Raw genomic sequence first — 20,101 nt, forward strand, 5'->3', positions numbered from 1 at the left:
TTTTCTCTTAAGGCCCTCAACTGATTGGATGAGGCCCACCACATTGGGGAGCGTGATCTGCTTTAATCAGTCTGCTGATTTACTTGTTAATCAGGTCTACAAAATACCCTCACAGTGACGCCCACACTGGTGTTTGAGCAGACGCCTGGGCACCGAGCCTGGCCACGTTGACGCGTCACAGCACCCAGCACAGAGGCTGGCAGACTCAACCCTGAAGTTAGCGGCTTGGTCCCGGGTGTGGCACCAGCGGAAGGGTTTCAGGGGACGGAGTGGACGGCACAGGCTGAGGAAGGCAGCTGCGTGTGGGTGGGAACATTCGCCCAGTGGGGGGAACCGGTCAGCGAGAGCAGGAGGGGCACGAAGTCTCGCTGTTTCTCTGTTTGCTGTTGGTGTAGACGGGAGCTACTTGCAGCATTCTAGTGTGGACCAGCTGTATCGGCGTCGCCTGAGTGGTTAGAGATGCCCGTGCCTGGGCCCACAGACCGGCGGGGTGGGAAACCCTGGGTGACCTTGCCGTCTAGGGTGAGTGGGCCCTCGGTGGGGGTGGGGAACTCCTGCACCTCAAGTGTGAGCGCCACCTGTGTAGACCCATGTGCCAAAGGGGGACGCGGGCGTGGGGAGGAGGCCAAGGTGCTGGGAGAGGGATGTCCCGTCTGCTGTGTCGGAGGCCTGAGGGAGTGCAGCCGGGCTGGCTTTGGTTGAGGACCAGGGTGGGCGCTGTTGCCTCTGGAGCCACAGGAAGGTGGAGGCGCCCACTTCACTTTGGGGGGAGCGGCTGCGTTTCTGGACACTCTGCCAGGTGCCTGGCCCTCTGAAGTCGCAGGCAGGTGGTCGTGAGGGGGAGGGGGCCGCAGGCACAGCTGGCGCCGGGCAGCCCTGGACCCTTGTCCGCAGGGAGAGGCTCCCCGTCTGCCCTGCGCCGACCCCTCCCTTCACTGGGCTCTACCTCCACCCGTATGAAGCTGCTCATAGTCAATGGTTTTGATGTTAAAAAAAACAAACCAGCAATTTCTTTGTCTCACCCCAACTTTCCATGTGTGGTTATCACGTGTGCAACATTCATTCTACGTTGCAATGATTTGCTTCCAGATCTTTCTTGCCCCCAGACCCATGAGTTCTCTGCAGGCAAGTGCCGTGTCACCTCCATCTTTTTACCCCTTGGGCCCAGCCCAGTTCCTGGCAGTCACACCAGAGATGCTGGCACACAGGTCGGTCCTATTGACCTGAGCTTGAACCTCAGCCGCTCCGTGCTCAAATTCCCCAAACCACTTACGGAAATGGGCCCTTCTTCCCGAAAGGCTCCTTCTGTCAGCATGGGCGTGCTGCCTGTAATGCCAGCCACAAAAGCAGGCAAGCCCCCTGGGAAGGAGAGGCCCCTCCAGGGCCCAGTGCGTCCTTGCACACCCTCGGGATGTGGCGGCCACAGCCGTGCACACGCATGCCTGGCACACGCAGGGCGCCGAGGTGTAGGATGCACCGGGTGGCTCTGTGCCAACCCGGGCCAGGCCTGAGGGCCCGAGCCTGCAGCGCGGCTTCCCCACCGCCCCTGCGTCCTCCGGCGGGCGGCGCCGCTACCAGGAGCAGCGGGTCCACCCTGGCCACCCCCGGATCCACCGCCGACCCTCGGACCCACGACCTGGGGCGGCGTGGGCGGCATGCGGCGGCGCGGGGAGGGCGCGCCGGGCTGCTGCGGCCTCTGCACCTGCCCAGGGGCGGCCGGAGGTAAGGGGGGCCGGCAGGTTCCGCTCGCGCCCCACACCTCTCCCCTCCTCCACCGAAGGGCACGGAGACCCGGGGCCAGAGGGGTGCGCCGGGCCTCGCCTCTGCGCGGGGAGCGCTGCCGGCCCGGGTCCCCGCGGGTGCACACGCGGGACTGTCAGGCGATCGGCGGGGGCACACGCGGGGTCCCTGGTGGCCGCGGGGGTGCACAGGCGCAGCTCCCAGGTGACCTCGGGGGTGCACACGCGCAGCTCCCTGGTGGCCGCGGAGGTGCACACACGAGTTCCAGGTGACCCCGGGGCTGCACACCCAGGGCGTCCAGGTGGCGGACACGCGGGGCGCGCGCCGCTTCCGCTTCCGCCGAGCAGCCCCCTCCTGCGCAGGGCGCGCCCCTCGGTGGGACTCGGGACCAATCCCGGGAAGGGAGGCGCTCTGGCCGGCTCGCCGCGCGCCCCCTCCCCACTCGCCCTGCCCCACCCAGCGGGCGCCTCTGGCGCAGAGACCAGCCGCGGAGCATCGTCCTCTTCTGCCGGAGGATGAGGTTTTGGCTGAGAAATGAAGAGATGGCCCTGGAAGAAATGGTGCAGAGATTAAATGCGGTTTCCGCGCGCACGGGTAGGAGGAGCTGCTGGCCTTGAATTATATGTTCTTTAGCTTGGCATCGCGTGCTGAATCGTGGGGAAATGCGTCTGATTTTTGTATAGCAGCCTTCATTTTTTTTCCTAGCAGTGGTAACAGGAAAGAGCAGGTGTGATGGGCATTCGTCCGGCAGCTGGGTTCCAAGGACTGGCGGCCTGATTTTGTTCTGCTGTGGATAGTTAGAATCATCGCAGATGGTGACAGGCTTTCCCGGAACCCAGGTGGGTGCCTGGAGCCCGGTCTGAAATCTGCTCCTTCAGCCTGCGTTTCGGTTGCATCTGCAGCAGTAGCGATGGAGGAAGCATAACTTTTGGTGGGCTGAAAATCATCTCGAGCCCAGGGCTTTTAGAGCCTGGTGTAGGGTTGGGGGTGCTATCAGAAGGTCATTTTGAGGAGGAAAAATACAGATTAATCAGGTGATTGTTTTCTCCACTAAAGATAATTTAAACCTAAGTCGAATGTTTGAAAATGGTCTGGGGAAAGACTGGAAGAATGGATAATTGGCTGTTCATTCTCCCTGTTAATTAAAAGATTACTTAAAATGAGCTTGAGGAGCGGTTTGGATGGATTCGTTTAGGTTTGAGAAATCGCTGAGCTGGCGGTGACCAGCTGCCGGCTTTCAGTCCGTCACATGAGTCTTCATGCTGCGCTGTCCGGAGGGAAACGGTTGGCGTTAACTAGTTTTCCTTGAAATGAAGAGGAAATAATCATAAATCCTTAAACGTAAGTTGCCAGCCTTTGCCCGATATCGCGGCACGTATGTGGTGTGCGGGTGCCCCTTGTCCGGGACAGGAGATTTGTCCGTGAGGCTGCGGTGTGCTGTCCTCTCTCTGCCTCGGGAGTGGGAGACCCCGGTGGATTTGGAGAGCAAAGGAACGGTTAAATCCGTACCAACATCGTTGTGTGTGAGGGTCCAGCCAAGGCTTCGGAGACATTCGGTTTTTAACGGTGATTTTCGTGATCAAAGCTACTGGATTTATTGCAAATGAGTCAAGAGAAAGCAAAGCCATTTTGTGCCATCTGGCCCCCTGTTCTTGGAAAGGCGGCTCCCGGTTTCTGAGACTCAAGTCAGTTTTGCTTGTTAGGATTCAGCGTGTGGCTGAGGCGAAGGGCAGGTGGACCCGCCGCAGATCTGCAGGGCTGCGGACTCGCCCTGGAGGGAGGGCCCGCCTCTGTGTTTGGCCCCGAGTCAGAATTACGGAGCCGGAGCTGTTCCAGAGTGACGTCATTCTCTAGCCTCAGGCACGGGGCCTTCTTCACCGGCTCCCGAAGATGCAGGAGCGTTTTGAATGGTGAGAAGCTCCCTGTGAGGCTCGGGTGACACTGACCGCTCGGTGCATTGCACTGCAAGCCAGGCCCTCGTGTTGACCTTGTTCCGAGCAGTGACTCTCAGACCGCGTCCTTTGACACATCTGTGCTGCTGACAGTTGCAGTTTTCAGCCAGACTCTGAAATCCCAGCCAGGAGATGCCTGTGTTAGGAACACCCTGTGTCCTTTGGTCAGGAGAGAGGACCCTGCATCCTCCATCCACACGGCCTCCGCTTCAGCACAGGCCCCTTTCCCTGTCGCTACGTGGGAGGCACGGCTGCAGGGAGCCTGTGACACGATGCGGCTGTCGGGCTGTGCGTCATGTGATGTTGACACCGCACCATCCGCCGAGCGAGGGGCATGTTGCATGTTCTCCTGTGGGGACGGGGATGTGGGTTGATGTGGACGTCCTCAGCAACTCAGGTCTGAATCCCGACACTTCCTCACGGAATTCCCGTGAGGGTCTGTAGGACCGGCTTCCACCTGGAGGTCACAGAGCTGTTTGCCTCCGGGGTCATTTGGGAGTAGTGGCAGGTGGGAGCTGCTGGCACCAGGCGTAGCGATTCAGGGCAGGGGGCCTGATCCCTTCAGGACGAGTCAGAGCTGAGGGTGGGGCCAGTGACCTTTCCCAGGCCTTCGTAGCTCTTTCAGCTGCACAGGGCTGGACGCTTGTGGCTCCGCCCTGACCGACAGGCACTTTGACTTCATCTGGTCCCCACAGGCTGCTGCCTTACTTTAACTTCCGATCGCTATGTTGCTTCCACTTGTCCAGAACATTCACTCTCTGGTTAGTCTGCAGGTGAAGGAGATAAAGCTGGCTGCCCAGACGGTCTGCGAGTCTGTCTCTTGACCTTGAGGATGGAAACGATGTAGACTCCTGAACCTGATTTTTAATCACAAGGCCAGGAGCACGTCCAGCGGCTAAAGCTCTCCCCCTCTGTGGCAGGGCTCCTTTTCCAGCATTTTTATTTCTGTTTTCTCTTTAGATTTGCAGTAATTGGTTAAAAAGTAAGGAACATTTGGAGGAGAAATGTGATTGCATCTAGTCCATTTAAGCATTTGCCGAATGCAGAGGAACAATGGTCCTGGACCGAGCATGAGAATCATCTGGAAGGAATGGTCACAGGTTCCTGGGCACCTCCCCCCCGGAGTTTCCGATTCAGGGAGTCTGAGGCAGGACCTGAGAATTTGCATTTTAAGTTCTCAGGTGATGCCGGTGGTGGTGGGCAAGGAGCAGAAGCAGAAGTGGGAGAAGGATCTTTCGATCTGTGGCCACCTTCTCCACTCACTGACCTTGAGCAACACACTGTTTCTCATCCTGGGTGGACGGATAGGGGGATGAGGGTGGGTGCGGGAGGGGGCATGGCTGGATGGCTGGATGGACAGAAGGATAAACAGACGAAGTTGCTTACAAGAATATAAACACATCATGTTTGTTTTTTAAAGATTTTATTTTTCCCTTTTCTCCCCAAAGCCCCCAGTACATAGTTGTGTATTTTTAGTTGTGGGTCCTTCTAGTTGTGGCACCGTGGGACGCCGCCTCAGCATGGCCTGACCAGTGGTGCCATGTCCGCACCCAGGATCCAAACCACCAAAACACTGGGCTGCCGAAGCGGAGCACGCGAACTTAATCACTCGGCCACGCGGCCGGCCCCCCACATTGTGTTTTAAAGAAAGTTTATCATCGTCCCCCCAGTGAGGACAAACAACTTGTAGCTCTTTACGTGTTGAAGGAGTAGGTCGTTAGTTTGGATCAGAGCGTGAGTGATGAGCTCGCCCCCTCCTCTGGGTAGAGTCCGGCGAGGGGACCCGCATGCTTTGGAATACCTGTCTTCTTTCCCGCCCATGCTGGCCCATCCTCCCTTCCTCTTCACTGAGCTTTACACGGTCCAAGAAGCTAATTTCAAGGGATGCGTCAGCTGCTAACTCGGCCGCTTTGGGGTGAGGGTGGGGGCATGCTGCCCCGCGCTGTTATTCTGGTGCTGTTTGAGTGACGTGTGTCCGTCTTCCGACGTGCCCCTTCAGAGCCCGAGCGCCCACCGTGGTGCCCCTGTGGGCCGTGTTCGGGTGTGAGGAGTCAGACTTCTCTGCCGAGTCTGTTGCTGAGATCGCGGGAGAACTCAGAAGTAAGAAACGGGCCTAGAGCTGACCTGTGAAGTCTCTTTGTAGCAAAAATCGGTGTTGTCGGACAGAAGCGGAGGGAACGTGTGGAAGAGCAAGCTGGCCGCCCATCCGCGAGGGAGGTGGTAGGGCTGTGTCCCTGCTGTTGGTCGTGGAGCCTGTGTCCTGCGCGAGTTTCTCTTCTGAGGGGTCGTCGCCGTCCTGGGTTCTGGGTTTTTCCAAAAGAAACTGTTCTGTTCTTCAGCTTATTGTTACAGACTCCACAGAACCCCTCGGTCCATCCCACTCCTGGGTCCCCTGGGTCCCCTGGCCCCCACCCAGGACAGCCCAGTTCCAGCAGAGCACTCGTCCACCTCAGCCTGCGTCGCCCCGTGCCTGGCCCGTGGCGGGCTCTGGCTCTCGTTGGCCGTGGTGGATATGCCCAGCCAGTCAGTGAACACCTCCTCTCGGCCTCCCTGAGCTCGGTGGCCGGCTCCCTTTCTGTCCCCATGACGGGGCTCCTTGTGGCTCTTCTGCATCCAGGGCCCTGGTGATGCCTACCTGCTCCCTCGGTCCCCACTGCAGTGGGTGTCACCAGGATGGTCCTTCCCCATTTGCTCTACACCAGCCCGAGTCCTACAGCCCCGTGAGGAGGCCAGACACCCCCTCGTCACCCTGTGAGGAAGCTAGACACCCCGTGGTCACCCTATGAGGAGGCCAGACACCCCCTGGTCACCCCGTGAGGAGGCCAGCTACCCCCTGGTCACCCCGTGAGGAGGCTAGACACCCCGTGGTCACCCTATGAGGAGGCCAGACACCTCCTGGTCACCCCGTGAGGAGGCCAGATACCCCCTGGTCACCCTGTGAGGAGGCTAGATACCCCGTGGTCACCCTGTGAGGAGGCTAGACACCCCGTGGTCACCCTGTGAGGAGGCTAGACACCCCGTGGTCACCCTAGGAGGAGGCCAGACACCCCCTGGTCACCCTGTGAGGAGGCCAGACACCCCCTGGTCACCCCGTGAGGAGGCCAGATACCCCCTGGTCACCCCGTGAGGAGGCCGGCCACCCCCTGGTCACCCCATGAGGAGGCCGGCCACCCCCTGGTCACCCCGTGTCACGTGTGTGTGCATCTCTGCGGGTCACACAGCACACGGGGACGCAGAGGGTACATCTCTTGGTTACTTGGATTGGAAGGTAGAACTTTGTATCTGTGAGGGATTGTGGGGATTAACTTTTTCCCAAATCCGTAAATTCCTTTGGTGAAAATGCCCACACTGGAATCCAGACCTCCAGGCTCCGAGGGCCCAGGGGTTCAGGCTGTGTCGTTTCTTGGGGAGAAGCTTGGGCGCTGGGGCCGCCACCCCACTGTTAAGGGGCTGTGGGTTTTCCTCCAGTTTTGCGTGAAATCGGGATTTCCTGGCAGCAGCTGCGGCTGGGTCGCACGTTGGTCTGAAGGGCGACGTCCTGGGGGCTGGATGGGAGACGAGAGCACAGCACGCGCCTGCTGCGTCGTGTTAATGCGGAAACAAACAGCGCTCTGTTAAAAAGCTGAGCACACGTCAGTGAGGGGCATCAGTGGTGCCGAGGGCGACATTTCCTTGAAAATAAAGGAGCCACGTAAACTCACTTTCTGTCTCGGCGGTTCTTTGCGATTCTCGTTGGAATGCCTGGTACACCCTGGTTTCCTCCCAGAACCGAGCAGAACTGGCCCCTCTAACTCACGGGATGCTTACTCTCAGGGTCCAGGAGAGCCGGCCTGCTCGTCCTGGAGTAACTCATGACTCTCAGGCCCGGTGGCCACGAAAGGACGTCCTCCTGGCTCTCCTCGTGGGGGAGGCGTCATGCTCCTTGTTACTTCAGGGAGTCAGTCCGAGACGAGGAGAAGGGCGGGAGAGGTGAGGGGTCGGAGGGGCCCTGCTGGCTCTCAGCAGCTCCACCCCAGCGAGCACCTTTGAACCCACTCTCTCTGCTCCGCGAGGGGATGGAGAACTCTTAAAATCTCACTTCACTCCTTCTTGTTAGGTGTTGTGATATGTTTGGTGTTTGCTTTTTATCAATGTTTAAACAGACCAAATATAGGCAGTTAAGGAGTCAAAGGAATCATGTACTCTTGTGAAGAATTTAAGGTTTGAAAAAATGATTTTTAAAAAACTTGTTTTTTAGTAAAAAGGAGAATATGTCTTACCAAATAGAAATCGACACACAATTTTTAAAAGCTCTCTTTAGTTTTTCACCTGTCGGGCCTGAGTGGTGCCCATGGCTGCTGTGTGCTCTCTTCCTGTCTGTAAACCTCTCTGAGTGTGGCCGTCAGGCCCGTTTTGCTGTTGCGGGAAGTGAGGTTCCAGCTGGTGGCTCGTCCATGGCAGAGCCCATATTTGACATTCCCTGTTCTGCCCAGATCCAAGAACCTTCCCGTCGTGTCGTGACGTCTCCAAGTTGCGTGAAGCTCTTGGAAAGCTCGGCTGAAGCAAAACCAAGGTGGATATGTCTCCTCTTCCCTGCCCTCCCACCCAGTGAGTGCCAGCTGTGTCCCCATCTGACAGCGTGAGACCCGTAAACCACCGGCTGTCCCGCCCTTGCCCCGGCCCCCCCTCAGGAGCCTGTTGTCTCCTGTCCTCCCTTGGCCAGGCATCACCCCTGGGTTGTGCCACCCAAGTGCTTCCAAAAGCCAGAGCCATGGGCCGCCATCACCAAGAGCCCACCACGTGGGACTCCCAGGCTTCAGTTGTCAACGCAGTCATGGGCCGGCCGCGGCCACATTCCCAGCGACCTTGAGCCGCGATGAGCTGTCTGGAGAAAGCCAGCCCATAGCGAGACAGAACAGGTCCCACCCAGGGAGAGCAGCTCCATCCTGCGTCTCCTTGTTCCCCTTCCTTTTACGCAAAATTCTGTAGCGCTGGGGTCTGCCCCTTTAAGACGCAAAAATAAGTAGTTAACCCAGAAATGCCCAAACACACCCTAAGAATTTTTTGTGTAACATTTATACCAAGTTTTTGAAAATTGTTCTGTGTATCCTGCGGCTATTCCTGTTTACACTACGGAGCCCTGGGTGTGTGAGGCCAGAACAGCGAGGGGCGGGGTGGGGCGAGCAGTGAGGGCAGTGGGGGGCCCAGTGCGGTAGTCAGCTCGGCTGCAGTAACACAGCATCGCCCACGAGGCGGCTTAGAGAGCAGACGTCTGTGTCTCACCGTCCGGAGGCTGGAGGTCGAGGTCAGGGTGTCGCAGGGCTGGTTCCCTCTCCGGCCTCTCTCCTGCCGTGTAGACGGCTGTCTCCTCCCTGTGTCCTCGTGGGGTCGTCCCTCTGTGTGTGCCTGTGTCCTGATCTCCTCTTCGTAGGACTCTGACCATCTTGAATCAGGGCTGCCCTGCTGACCTCGTTTTACTTTAGTTGCGTCTTCAGAGGGCCCAGCTCCAAAGGCAGGTGGGTTCGGAGGTCCTGGGGTGGGGACTTCAACATAGGAGTTCTGCGGGGACAGAGTTTAGCCTGTGACAGCCAGGTTGTGTGTGAACTGTGGCCAGGGCCCCAGCCCCAGCCTCAGCTCGGAGTCTGGGAAATTGGAAGCCTCCAGACTTTCGAGCAGAGGAGTGGCGCTGTGTCACTTAGCTTTTTTGTTTTGAGGAAGATTAGCCCTGAGCTGACATCTACTGCCAGTCCTCTTCTTTTTGCTGAGGGAGACTGGCCCTGAGCTCACATCCGTGCCCATCTTCCTCTACTTTACATGTGGGATGCCTGCCACAGCATGGCGTGCCAAGTGGTGCCATGTCCTCACCCGGGATCCGAACCGGGGAACCCCAGGCCACTGAAGCAGAACATGTGCACTTAACGGCTGTGCCACCCGCCAGCTGCCATCTCACTTAGGTCTTTAACAGCTCGCCTGGCTGCCTGTTGAGAAGGCAGAGGGAGCCGTGTGAAAGGGTGGACACGCCCAGTCCAGGAGGGGTGGACGGCCGTGGAGACTGGGGCTGGGTGTGCAGTGGCAGGTGGCACGGGCAGTGGCGTTCTGGACGTGTGTTGTCCGGCAGGTGTGACTGAGCTGGATGAGGACAGTGAGAGGAGAAGAGAATCTGCTGTCACCTGAGCCCCCCAGGCGCCCAGCCTCTGGCCTTAAACCGTCCCTGGCAGGTGGTGTGTGGCCGAGACGGGGCTCAGTGTGGGGGGGGGTTGGGGGCGGGGGGCCGGGGCAGCAGGAGTGGCTTTCGGGGGAAAGAAGGCTCCCAGGGCGGTCTGAGGCCCCATCGCACCTGGCGGAGGAGAGGACTCCTTCCGGGTGACTCATGGGGGCTCAGGGGTGTGCATTTCGGCACGGAAGCTCATGACATGGAATGTAAGGGCTTTAGACGCAGCGCCCGCAGCATCCCAGCAAACTTAGATGCATCCGGCCTGGGTTCCGTCATGTGCGCTAGTGCCCTCCCCGCAGCTGTCTCCCGCCCTGTCATGGCATCCTGAGGAATCGTTTTTTCAAATCCGTTCTTAAGATGGGTTGAGGCCCTTCAGGAAGTGAGGTGGACGTTGATGGGGGGTTGTCGATTATTTCATAACGTGTAATTTAGTTTTCTAATTAGGTGGGTGTGACTGTGAAACACGGAAACTATTTTTTTGTTTTTTGAGGAAGATTAGCCCTGAGCTAACATCTGCCAATCCTCCTCTTTTTGCTGAGGAAGGCTGGCCCTGAGCTAACATCTGTGCCCATCTCCCTCTACTTTATATGTGGGACGCCTGCCACAGCATGGCGTGCCAAGTGGTGTCATGTCCGCACACAGAATCTGAACTGGTAAACCCCAGGCCGCCGAAGTGGAACGTGCGAACTTAAGCCCTGCGCCACTGGGCCAGCCCAGAAACTGTCTTTTAAAATAAGCAAAGGGCTTCCACAGGAAGTTTCTGTGGGTCTTGTTAGCAGGGACTCAGGAGTGGGTCTTGGAATTCTGAGCAGAAAGAGAAGCTGGTGGAATGAAATGAGTGACTTCTTCCTTTTAGGGTTGTCCGTTTGGGGCCTCGTGGTTTCCCCTGTCCATCACAGGGTTGTCAGGTGTGGTCCTGGACCAGGCATCACCTGAGAGATTACAGAAATGCAGATTCTCGGTCCATCCCAGCCAGGTGAGTCTGAGGCCCAAGCTCGAGACCCGCGCGGGAACTGGGGGGCCGCCAGGGCCCAGGTCTGTGGGAGGATGGAAGCCGGCGCCCTCTCCTTCAGTGCGCTCTGGAGAAGGGGTCAAATGGAGAATGACGAGGATTCCTGGAGCTCCTGCTCGCCCTTTCAGCTAGTGCAGGGTCCTCCCTCGGGAGCCAGCTTAGGGCTCACTCCTGTGGGGCCTTCTCCCACTGCCCACACGGCTCCCTTACCTGTATGCACTGCACCCACCACCCTGGGCATGGCGCTGGGCCCCACGTGCCATCGGCTTGGTGGAGCCTGTGCCCTGTCCATCGGCTCCGTGGTCTGCACGATGCTGTCTGACTTCACCTCCACAGGCCTGGCACCTACATGTGCTCCCTCTGAGTGTGTTGGACCAGCACGTGTAGACTGCAAAACGGTGGCAGGTAGGGGAAGCACCTGAAGATTAAATGTTTGTGATCTCTTTTCTGTTTCAAAAAGAAAATGCACAATTGAGAAACTACGGATTAATGACCTTGACCTTCACAAATAAACACAAATGATTGAATAAACGGTGATGCCCACCTACTGACAGAGGTACACCAAGTTCATACTAAACTGTTTTTATGAGAGTGAGACCAAAAAGTCAAAGGACTTCGTGTTCGTGACTGGATGTGGGGAGAGGCTTCCCTGAAGTCCTGTGCTGCCCTCCATGAACGGGAGAGGGAGCGACCGTGGGACGTGGGGATTGTGAGGACCACTTTCCTGCAGATGCTCCCTCCCCCCGTCCATTGTGGGCAGAGCCCACATCCTTTGACGTGCCCTTAGCTGGTCTGCTGCTCACACGTGCTTGCACAGGGCCTGGCCCTTCCTGACCCCTGCTCACCCTTCATGAGGATGTGCCTGTGGCAGCCACTGCCCCTCCAGCCTGGGTCCAGAAGGAGACATGAGGAGCCACAGAGCTGTGAGCGTGAGAATAATACTATTTCTTTCCATGGCACTGAGTTGGGGGCAGCTTGTCATGCGGCGTTAACATGGCAGCACTGACAAATACCGAGAATGTGGTTTGAATAGTCAGCTGAGCAACCGGCCATGAGATGGGAGAAGAGCCGGCCTCAGGTGACTCCATCATCTTCTCACATTTAAATAGATAATGAGATATTCTCTTGCCTGTTGTTGGAACAGAGAACACCCACCAGAAACCCGGCCGTGTGCGTCCAGCGTGAAGCTGCTGCCGTGCGGGAGTGGAGAGCCCTCTGGCCTCCTCGGAGTGGGGCTGAGAGCGGCAGAGCAGGGATCACAAATTACAGGGAGCAGGTGTTGACGGAAAGGGAATATTTTTCCCAAAACGGAGGGCCTGGTGGGAACCTTTGTCCCAGCTTCACTCCCGAAAGACACACGGCACTGTGAGAAATCGAACTTCTGGGAGGAGATTTTCAAGGAAATTTAAAGTTGTAAGTCTGAAAATACAAAAGAGCTGGCTGTTCTTTCTAACTTTTCGAGATGAAGCGGCTTTTGTGAATCTAAATCGGGGTTTCGGCGGATGTTCTGGGTTTTTACTTTATGCATCGTGAGTAGTGCTGAAGAACTGGGTCCAGCCCCCGAGGCACGAAACCAGTTCTCGTCCTTGTAGTCTCACCGCACACCGTTGGTGGTGGTCAGTTCACCAAGGGAAAGAACGGTGTCAGTTTTCATCGATGACATTTTCAGCAGGATTTCAGGGCTGGTGAGCTGATGCCCCAAGTAGGACTGCCCTTTTGTGAGGGTGCTCTGCCTGGAAAGACAGAGATTTTTTGTGTTTTGATTTCTGAATCCTTAAAAAGGGAGAACATGTCCTTTGATATTTAAATGATCAGAAAATATAGAAAGCTGTTGAATGAGTGCACATAGACGTTAGGTGTCCATGGTTGATCAGTTTTGTAATCTTATGTCTCCATCAGTTCTAATAGGACTGAACCTGTTTTCTCTTCTGGAAGCCCGTCCTCGGTATTGGCTGGCTCGTTCATTCATAGGAACGTGTTTGTTCACCTGTTCACATTGGGAGCCCCTGCGTGTGTCGGCCACCGAGGGGCCCACAGGACACAGCCCGTCCCCCTGGGGGAACGAGACGCAGAGGTCCTGCTGGGCCCCGCAGCTTTACCGGAACAGCCCCCAGAGGCAAACCACCGCTGAACGCGACGTGTTAGAGCCTTACTGTAGAGCAGGAGCCGTGCGCGGGCCGCGTGTCTGTTCCCAGCGAGGAAAACCTGAGTTGAAACTGTGGCCCAGCCGCGTCCCAATTTGTGTCTTTGAAAGATTATTGCAAACAGAGCTTAGAAAATACCTAAAATCTCTGTGTCCTCTGCTGTCTGTGTTTTAGTGGACTTCTAAATTCGTGTGGCTTGGGCGTTGTATCTAGAGTTTGCCGTGATTGGTCAGTTGTGATATATCCTTTAAAAATCAGGCACACCATTTAAAGTCTCGTTTTTTAAGAGTAACCGGTCCGGGACTGAGACCTGTTTCTGCGCCGACGTTTTTATCCCTCAGAGGCCTCAGGAGTTTAGCTCTACTGTGTGCCTTACAGGTTATCTCAACCGCTCAGCTGCCAAAACTTCCCGTCTTTGTTAGAGGGAAGACATTTTCTTTGAAAGTGGCAGAGGTGTCCTGACTCAGAGCCCCGAGTGAAGACCAAGGAGTGACCAGCACGGTGGCTCCCTCCGGAACCACCGCCGTGGGCAGCCAGCTTGTGGCCAAGGGGGCGGTGCCACGTGACGGGGCCGGGACCCGGTGCTGAGTATGGCGAGGGTTCGTCAGGTGTGGGCCTCAGTGCTTCCCTGACACAGAGAGACTGTCCAGCAAGGGGAATGTCTGTGCACAGTGGGGCGGCGGCGCCAGGCATCAGTTCAGCAACAAACCCCGAAAAAGGACAACATGAGGGGAAGTTGGATCAGCACTCATCCACAGAAGGAGGCACCTCAGCGGGCCGGGGGGCTCCTGGGCCCCCTTGTGAGTTGGCCTCGTGGAACCCGCAGATCTCAATGTGTGCCCGCGTGTCGTCTTCCACACACAGTTTTTTAAAAAGAGAGAAAACGCTCTTTTGTGCCGGAGTCCTCACGCGTGGCCTGCAGCTTCCACTCGGCGGTCCAGCAGGTCCAGCCCAGGGGGCGGCCGCCTCCCTGCCGGTGTCGGCCCGGAGAATTGAGTATTCAATTCCCCAGCATCTCATTTGCTTTAAGACCTGTCTAAACAGCTCCCTGCTCCCCAACATGATTTATTTAAGACTCTTCTCCTGCCAAAAACCAGGCATTTATTGATATGAATTTCTTAAGCTTGAGGCCACGTTGTATAAAATATACTCTTGGGGTCCAAAAAGAGCCGGTCCTCTTCTCAAATGGCCAATTCCCTCAGCTTCCCCAAGATGCGCTCAACAAACCCTGGGCGGGCCAATGTCGTGTGACGAAGAACTTGGTGTTTTTTGTTTGTTTTCACAAGGGGCTGTGAAGGAGCTGAGGGAGGGAAATGCCCTCGGATGGCTGGGAAAACCCCCCGAGTTTTCAGGTTGTTCACAAACCCAGAGGCTGCAAACCTACAAGACAAAGAAACAGATTGTGAGAGAGATCACGTCTCAGAACTGGTTTTTGGAAAAGGTTTTAGCTGGTAACGTCTTTAAAGCATATTTAGATATTTAGGGGAAAAGCTCTGACTCACTAGCTGCTCAGGGAACGGCCTGACGTTCCGGATTTTCCCAATTTTCTGTGCGACCTTCACACTCATGTTGGGGAAGGGAAGGACCAAGAGGGAAACTGGGTGCCGGCCGTCAGAGACGGCCCTCGGCGCACGGCTCATCCCTCGGCCCCGCCACGGGCTACTTCCCTGGACACGTAGCAGTCACATTTCCCCGTGTCCTGTCCTCACGCCGTGGACTGACCCGAGATGAGGCCCGGTTCCCCCGTCTCGGGAAGGGGCCTGCGTCCTGGACGCACCACATCAAACGCGCCATCTGTTTCCTCCTGATTGTGAGTCTGGACGGCCTCTGCTGGGGAGGCAGCACGAGGGACACGAGCGAAACCTCGAGCGCCTGTCAGCGGGCTGGTGGTCCTGCGCCTCGGTCCTGGTGTCCCCTCGCTTCTGGGGGAGGGAGGCCTGGCTGTGGCTTTCTGGGCTCCACGCCCGTGTTCCTCTTGCAGCTTCTCCAGGCTGCAGGTGACAGTGCAGATGGGTGTGGCGGGCCGGGAGCAGCAGTGACAGCCCAGATGTGTGGCAGGTGGGGAGCAGCGGTGACAGTGGCCGGCACCTGCTTCTCCGGCTCCTGACACCCTCAGTGCTCAGAGGTGCAGAACTGCACATCCATCATCAAGGAGAGCGCTGGGCGGAATCACCAAATTGTACAAAACTGGAAACAGATACGAGAGCCACTGCCTCTTCCAGGCCCAGGACGACGCTCCCAGGACCAGGACTGTCCCCTCCACGTCATGGTCTCCAGCAGGCAGGATACATGAGTTTAGCAGGGTCCCCTCTGCCTGTGAGCATTCCCAGGAGGAGGGGCGCCCCCCGACTGCCTGAAATTAAATAAATGCTGCAGACCGGCTGCGCCAGCCCCCGTCGCATTGGCGAATGAAGGGGCCGCCGTGCCAGGGGTGAATGGTGGTCTCTCAGGGAGACCTGAGTGCTCACCTTCGTCACTCTGACTCTGAGACCTGGAGCGTGTGGTCAGTGTGCTGCAGCCCACAGAGCCTCAATGTCATCATGTTTTAAATGGCGCTAAAATGAACCCTTCCCAAGTTAGGTCTGAGGGTCTGAGACACTGTCGTGCCCAGTGTGAGGCTGTGGAAGGCAGCTTGGGGATGAGAGGAGCCGCCTGACATCCTGGGGTCCTGAGGGCTCACCCTCTCGTGGGTTCAGGGTCGGGAGCCCCCGGGCGTCCTGGGGTCCCAAGGGCTCACCCCCTCGTGGGTTCAGGGTTGAGAGCCGCCGGGCAGGTTCAGCATCCCCCTTGGAAGGTGTCGCTTGCCAAGCAAAGCGCGTTGTCATTTCCTTTCTCTGTGCTGGACAGCAGACAGGAGTAAACGGCGGAACTTCTCAGTTTATTTCAAGAAAGCCCTGGCCGCCGCCCCTCCCTTCCTCCCTCCTGTAGTTGTTTGTTTGAACTGAGGACCTCCTGAGCCTGGAAGGTGTTTTTGGCTCGGGCAGTGGAGCAGCTCTGTGACGCTGGGGCTCCAGCCACACGAGCCCCCCTTCCAAGGAAGGAAACGCTGGGACGTGCGGGTGGATCAGCGGGTTGCGGCCTCACCCGCCCTGCGGGGCCTTTTCTCCTGCCTACCCGTCCTGCCAGGGCTGGTGGCAGTCTCTACGGGCTGGCCCTCTGTGTGCAGGTGGCTGGCTCTGAGCTGTCCGAGTGGACTGTGGGCATCTGCGGTCATTACGGAGGAATGCAGCCTGGTCGCAGAGGCCGCCTTGTTGCTCTGTTGTTCTGTCTCAGGACTCTGTAAACCCAAGGTCACTAGAGGTCGTGTGCCCAGCTCCGTGTGCAGGCCAGCGCCCAGTGCCCTTGCCCCACGTCGCTGGTGCCCGCCTGGTGTTTGACTGTCCCCAGCAGGGACCTGCAGGACAGTGGAAGCTGAGTTCTGGCACGGGGACTCACTCAGCCCTGGTGAGCGAGCTCGTCCTGAAGAATCGAAGCCACTGCTGCTGCTGCTGCTGCTGCTGCTGCTGCTGCGTGTCCCTGGCGGGAAGACGACGCCATGGCCCAGAGGGGAGCGTCCCGGGGCCGCCAGCGCTGGCTCTGCCTGCTGCCCTTGGGATGCCGGGGGGCCTCGAAGCGCCCACTTTCAGGTGAGGCAGGACAGGGTGGCGCATGTGTAGAGCGTGGGGACGGGCGCCAGGTGTCCCCTCTGCTGGCGGGCTCTTCCCTGTGTATTTCTTTCCCCAGAAAACGTGTGCCGCGTGTGAGCCTTGTTGAAGAGGCTGGAAACGAGGTGTCGGGCAGTATTGGCTGCGCTGCCTGCTGGCTTCGTTGTATTTGGTTTGCTTTGTCTCCTGGTTCTGAGGAGCCTGGTGGTGAGCCTGTCTGGCTGGGACGACAGTGGGGCTGTCACAGTAAAGGTGGGGAGAGCACTGTGAGGGGCGTCCTGCGGGGCGGGCGGAGCGGGCTGCCTCTGCTCCGTGGTTCTCGTGCTGAGCTCAGCTGCGTTGGAGCACAGGATTCAGGGTTAAAAGAACGGGGTCTCGACCTTTGACCAAGCTCCCCGACTTCTGTCGTGATAGAGAGCGAGTGGGGCAGTTACGAGGGCCGTGTGTGGACCCCCGCCCCGCACACGCCGGGTGTGAAGGCCTCATTTGGCCCTCCTGCCCTCCCCCTCAGCCCGCTGTCTGGAGGTCACTCCACATGGTTGGAGGATCCCCACGTTGTCTCACCAGACACGCCCAGGCCACAGGGGATCCACACTCTGGCTCTGTTAGGAGGGCCGAGGACCCCCAGCTCTGACAGGAGTCAGTTATCATCCGGATGCCCAGAAGCTCCCCCACCCCCCACCAGCCGTGTGGCCTGGGCAAGCGGATCTCTTGTTCCCGGGGTGTCCCCCTGCTGTGAAGTGGGCCCCCGGTGCACCCTCTCTCTCTGAAATGAGGACTCCTAAGGGGTCCTCTTGCTGTGAAACGGGAGCTGGTGGCACTGGGGCCATACTGAGCCTCGGTGGAGATGAGCAGGGCAGGTCCCATCTGAACTGAGCGGCTTCTCTTTCGCTCCTTAGGGCCCTGAGAGACCGTGAGCTCTGTGGCTCTGCCTGTTGTAATGAGGACCCAGTGCGGACGATGGCAGTTCAGTGCTTGGTGACCCTGGGTCAGTTTAGCTCTCTGTGGCCCCGTCCTCGTGCTCTGTCCACTCCCATCCTCCCACTCTGTCCAGTCCCGTCCTCCCTCTCTGTCCACTCCCCATCCTCCCTCTCTGTCCACTCCCATCCTCCCACTCTGTCCAGTCCCGTCCTCCCTCTCTGTCCACTCCCCATCCTCCCTCTCTGTCCACTCCCCATCCTCCCTCTCTGTCCAGTCCCATCCTCCCTCTCTGTCCAGTCCCATCCTCCCTCTCTGTCCAGTCCCATCCTCCCTCTCTGTCCAGTCCCCGTCCTCCCTCTCTGTCCACTCCCCATCTTCCCTCTCCGTCCAGTCCCATCCTCCCTCTCTGTCCACTCCCATCCTCCCTCTCTGTCCAGTCCCCGTCCTCCCTCTCCGTCCAGTCCCATCCTCCCTCTCTGTCCAGTCCCATCCTCCCTCTCTGTCCAGTCCCATCCTCCCTCTCTGTCCACTCCCCATCCTCCCTCTCTGTCCACTCCCCATCCTCCCTCTCTGTCCACTCCCCATCCTCCCTCTCCATCCAGTCCCATCCTCCCTCTCTGTCCAGTCCCATCCTCCCTCTCCATCCAGTCCCATCCTCCCTCTCTGTCCACTCCCGTCCTCCCTCTCTGTCCAGTCCCATCCTCCCTCTCTGTCCACTCCCCATCCTCCCTCTCTGTCCACTCCCCATCCTCCCTCTCTGTCCACTCCCCATCCTCCCTCTCTGTCCACTCCCCATCCTCCCTCTCCATCCAGTCCCATCCTCCCTCTCTGTCCAGTCCCATCCTCCCTCTCCATCCAGTCCCATCCTCCCTCTCTGTCCAGTCCCATCCTCCCTCTCTGTCCAGTCCCCATCCTCCCTCTCTGTCCACTCCCATCCTCCCTCTCTGTCCAGGCCCCATCCTCCCTCTCTGTCCAGGCCCACCCTCCCTGCACTGACCGGTCCCCGTCCTCCCTCTCTGTCCAGCCTGGAATTTCTGGCTAAGCCCCTTGACTTGCAGGTGGTTGACGGGCTCTCAGGCCCACATGCGGCACATTTCCTTGCTCCCAGGGGAGGTGTCCGGCCTTGGCTTTCCTCCCTGCCTGCGACTTGGCCCTGGTTCCACCGTTTGTGCGTCTCCAGGGCAGACTGGCCTCTGCCTCCCTGTGGACAGGCCTCCCCGGGCACCGTGGCCGTTGTCCTTGGGTTGAGTGTTGGAAGAAGCATCTTCAGATGAGGAGAAGATTCAACAGTCAGACATCCCCCCACCTGTGAGGCCCGAGGAGAAAGTACGGTTGCAAAGTGTGGTTTTCTTTGATGGCCAGAAATGGATGTGATGTCAGTTAATTAAGGGGGAGTCAGGGATAACCTCCTGATGTCCCCTCTGCTGTGTCCTGCAAAGAGCTGCCGCCGTGTCGGAAACAGAACGGCATGTACACTGGAGCGCGTGGGGAGTGGTGTCCGCGCTGCGCTCCTCTGCCCAGGGTTGTAGGGCATCGAGGTTCAACAAGCCAGGAAAACTGGTTGTTTCACTCAGAACTCAAAAATGCTCTTTATAGAAACGTGTTTCAGGTTGGGGTGGACAGTTTTAGACAGAACCAGCATTTACTAAAAGAAGCTAATAAATACATTTGAGGCACCTGGGTGAGTTGATACTGCAAACGAGCACAGAATTTCCCTTTGAGCTGCCTGGTAGCTGATGCAAAAAGGGGAGATGTTTGGACACAAGGTCACATGCAAACAAAAGGTTCTTCTGGGAGGGATTCTGGGGGAAGCTCAACAGCTCAGCTGCGTGCGCTGGGAACCCTGGAACACTCAGAGGTGATGTCTTTGGAATGTTTCCTTTCTTTTGGAAAATCAGTGCACCTAAAAATGCTGAAAACTTAATGCTAAATTTTGGTGAGGCCCTTTCCAAAGTGGGCTGACCACAGGATGGTCCCGGCACTTGCTTGGGTTCCTCTGGCTGTTCCAGGAGAGTCGAGTGCAAAGGGGATCTGACCTGCAACTAGACTGTCTCTCAGCGGGACAAGCCCCCGTCCACGCCTGGTTGTCTGCAGGGGTGAGGTCCATGTGAGGTACTTGTGTGACGTACGGCGGGCTGCTTCCGATGCCAGATGGCGGGAGCGGGGCTGGGTCCCTGAGTCCTGGGGGCAGAGGCCCGTGTCTGTGCCGAGGCCAGAGGTGTGGCTGCCTGAGGGAGGGCCCGGTGGCCTTAGAGTGCTGTCGGCGGGCACACACATTTGGGGAAGTGCAGCGTCGACACTTGGCCCCTGGCTCCGTGGGTCATGCCACTGACGGCGTTTATGCTTGCAGACCTGGTCCGTCTTCTCGGGAGTCGCAGAAGGCAGAGGAGAGGGGAAACATGTGTCCTCACTGTTGTTGCTCTCTCTGACTTTCTGGAACTCCCACGAGAGAGCTGGGGAGACAGGAGAAGACAGCGAGTTTGATGGGGAGCGTG

At 58.0% G+C, this 20,101-nt stretch overlaps 2 protein-coding genes across 30 annotated transcripts in view; both read left to right on the top strand.

Annotated features, from left to right (window-relative positions):
* Nucleotides 1–20,101, top strand: part of MCF2L (MCF.2 cell line derived transforming sequence like) — a 181,294-nt gene that overhangs the window by 60,667 nt on the left and 100,526 nt on the right. For 5 of the 29 annotated variants that reach the window (XM_070240480.1, XM_070240489.1, XM_070240490.1 and 2 more), the window contains exon 1: nucleotides 2,097–2,334. The exons of 10 other annotated variants lie outside the window; for them this stretch is intronic. In XM_070240480.1, coding sequence (XP_070096581.1) covers nucleotides 2,256–2,334 — 79 coding nt within the window. In that variant the 5' untranslated portion in view covers nucleotides 2,097–2,255. Of the gene's footprint in view, nucleotides 1–1,438; nucleotides 1,723–1,865; nucleotides 2,335–2,444; nucleotides 3,082–15,916; nucleotides 16,668–20,101 lie in introns of those variants that run through there. 14 more of the 29 variants (XM_070240486.1, XM_070240498.1, XM_070240509.1 and 11 more) reach the window with 9 other exon arrangements.
* LOC138918579 (uncharacterized) lies at nucleotides 16,765–18,722 on the top strand. Its single transcript, XM_070240512.1, has 2 exons — nucleotides 16,765–16,892; nucleotides 17,585–18,722. The coding sequence occupies exon 2, from the start codon at nucleotides 17,646–17,648 to the stop codon at nucleotides 18,600–18,602; it is 957 nt and encodes a 318-aa protein (XP_070096613.1). The 5' UTR covers nucleotides 16,765–16,892; nucleotides 17,585–17,645; the 3' UTR covers nucleotides 18,603–18,722.

Source organism: Equus caballus, chromosome 17 (assembly GCF_041296265.1).
Source record: "Equus caballus isolate H_3958 breed thoroughbred chromosome 17, TB-T2T, whole genome shotgun sequence".
In the NCBI taxonomy this organism is placed as follows: Eukaryota; Metazoa; Chordata; class Mammalia; order Perissodactyla; family Equidae; genus Equus; species Equus caballus.

What these genes read in the sequence shown, in the direction of transcription:
- LOC138918579 (XM_070240512.1), top strand. Translation starts at nt 17,646, where the DNA reads ATGGCAGTTCAGTGCTTGGTGACCCTGGGTCAGTTTAGCTCTCTGTGG.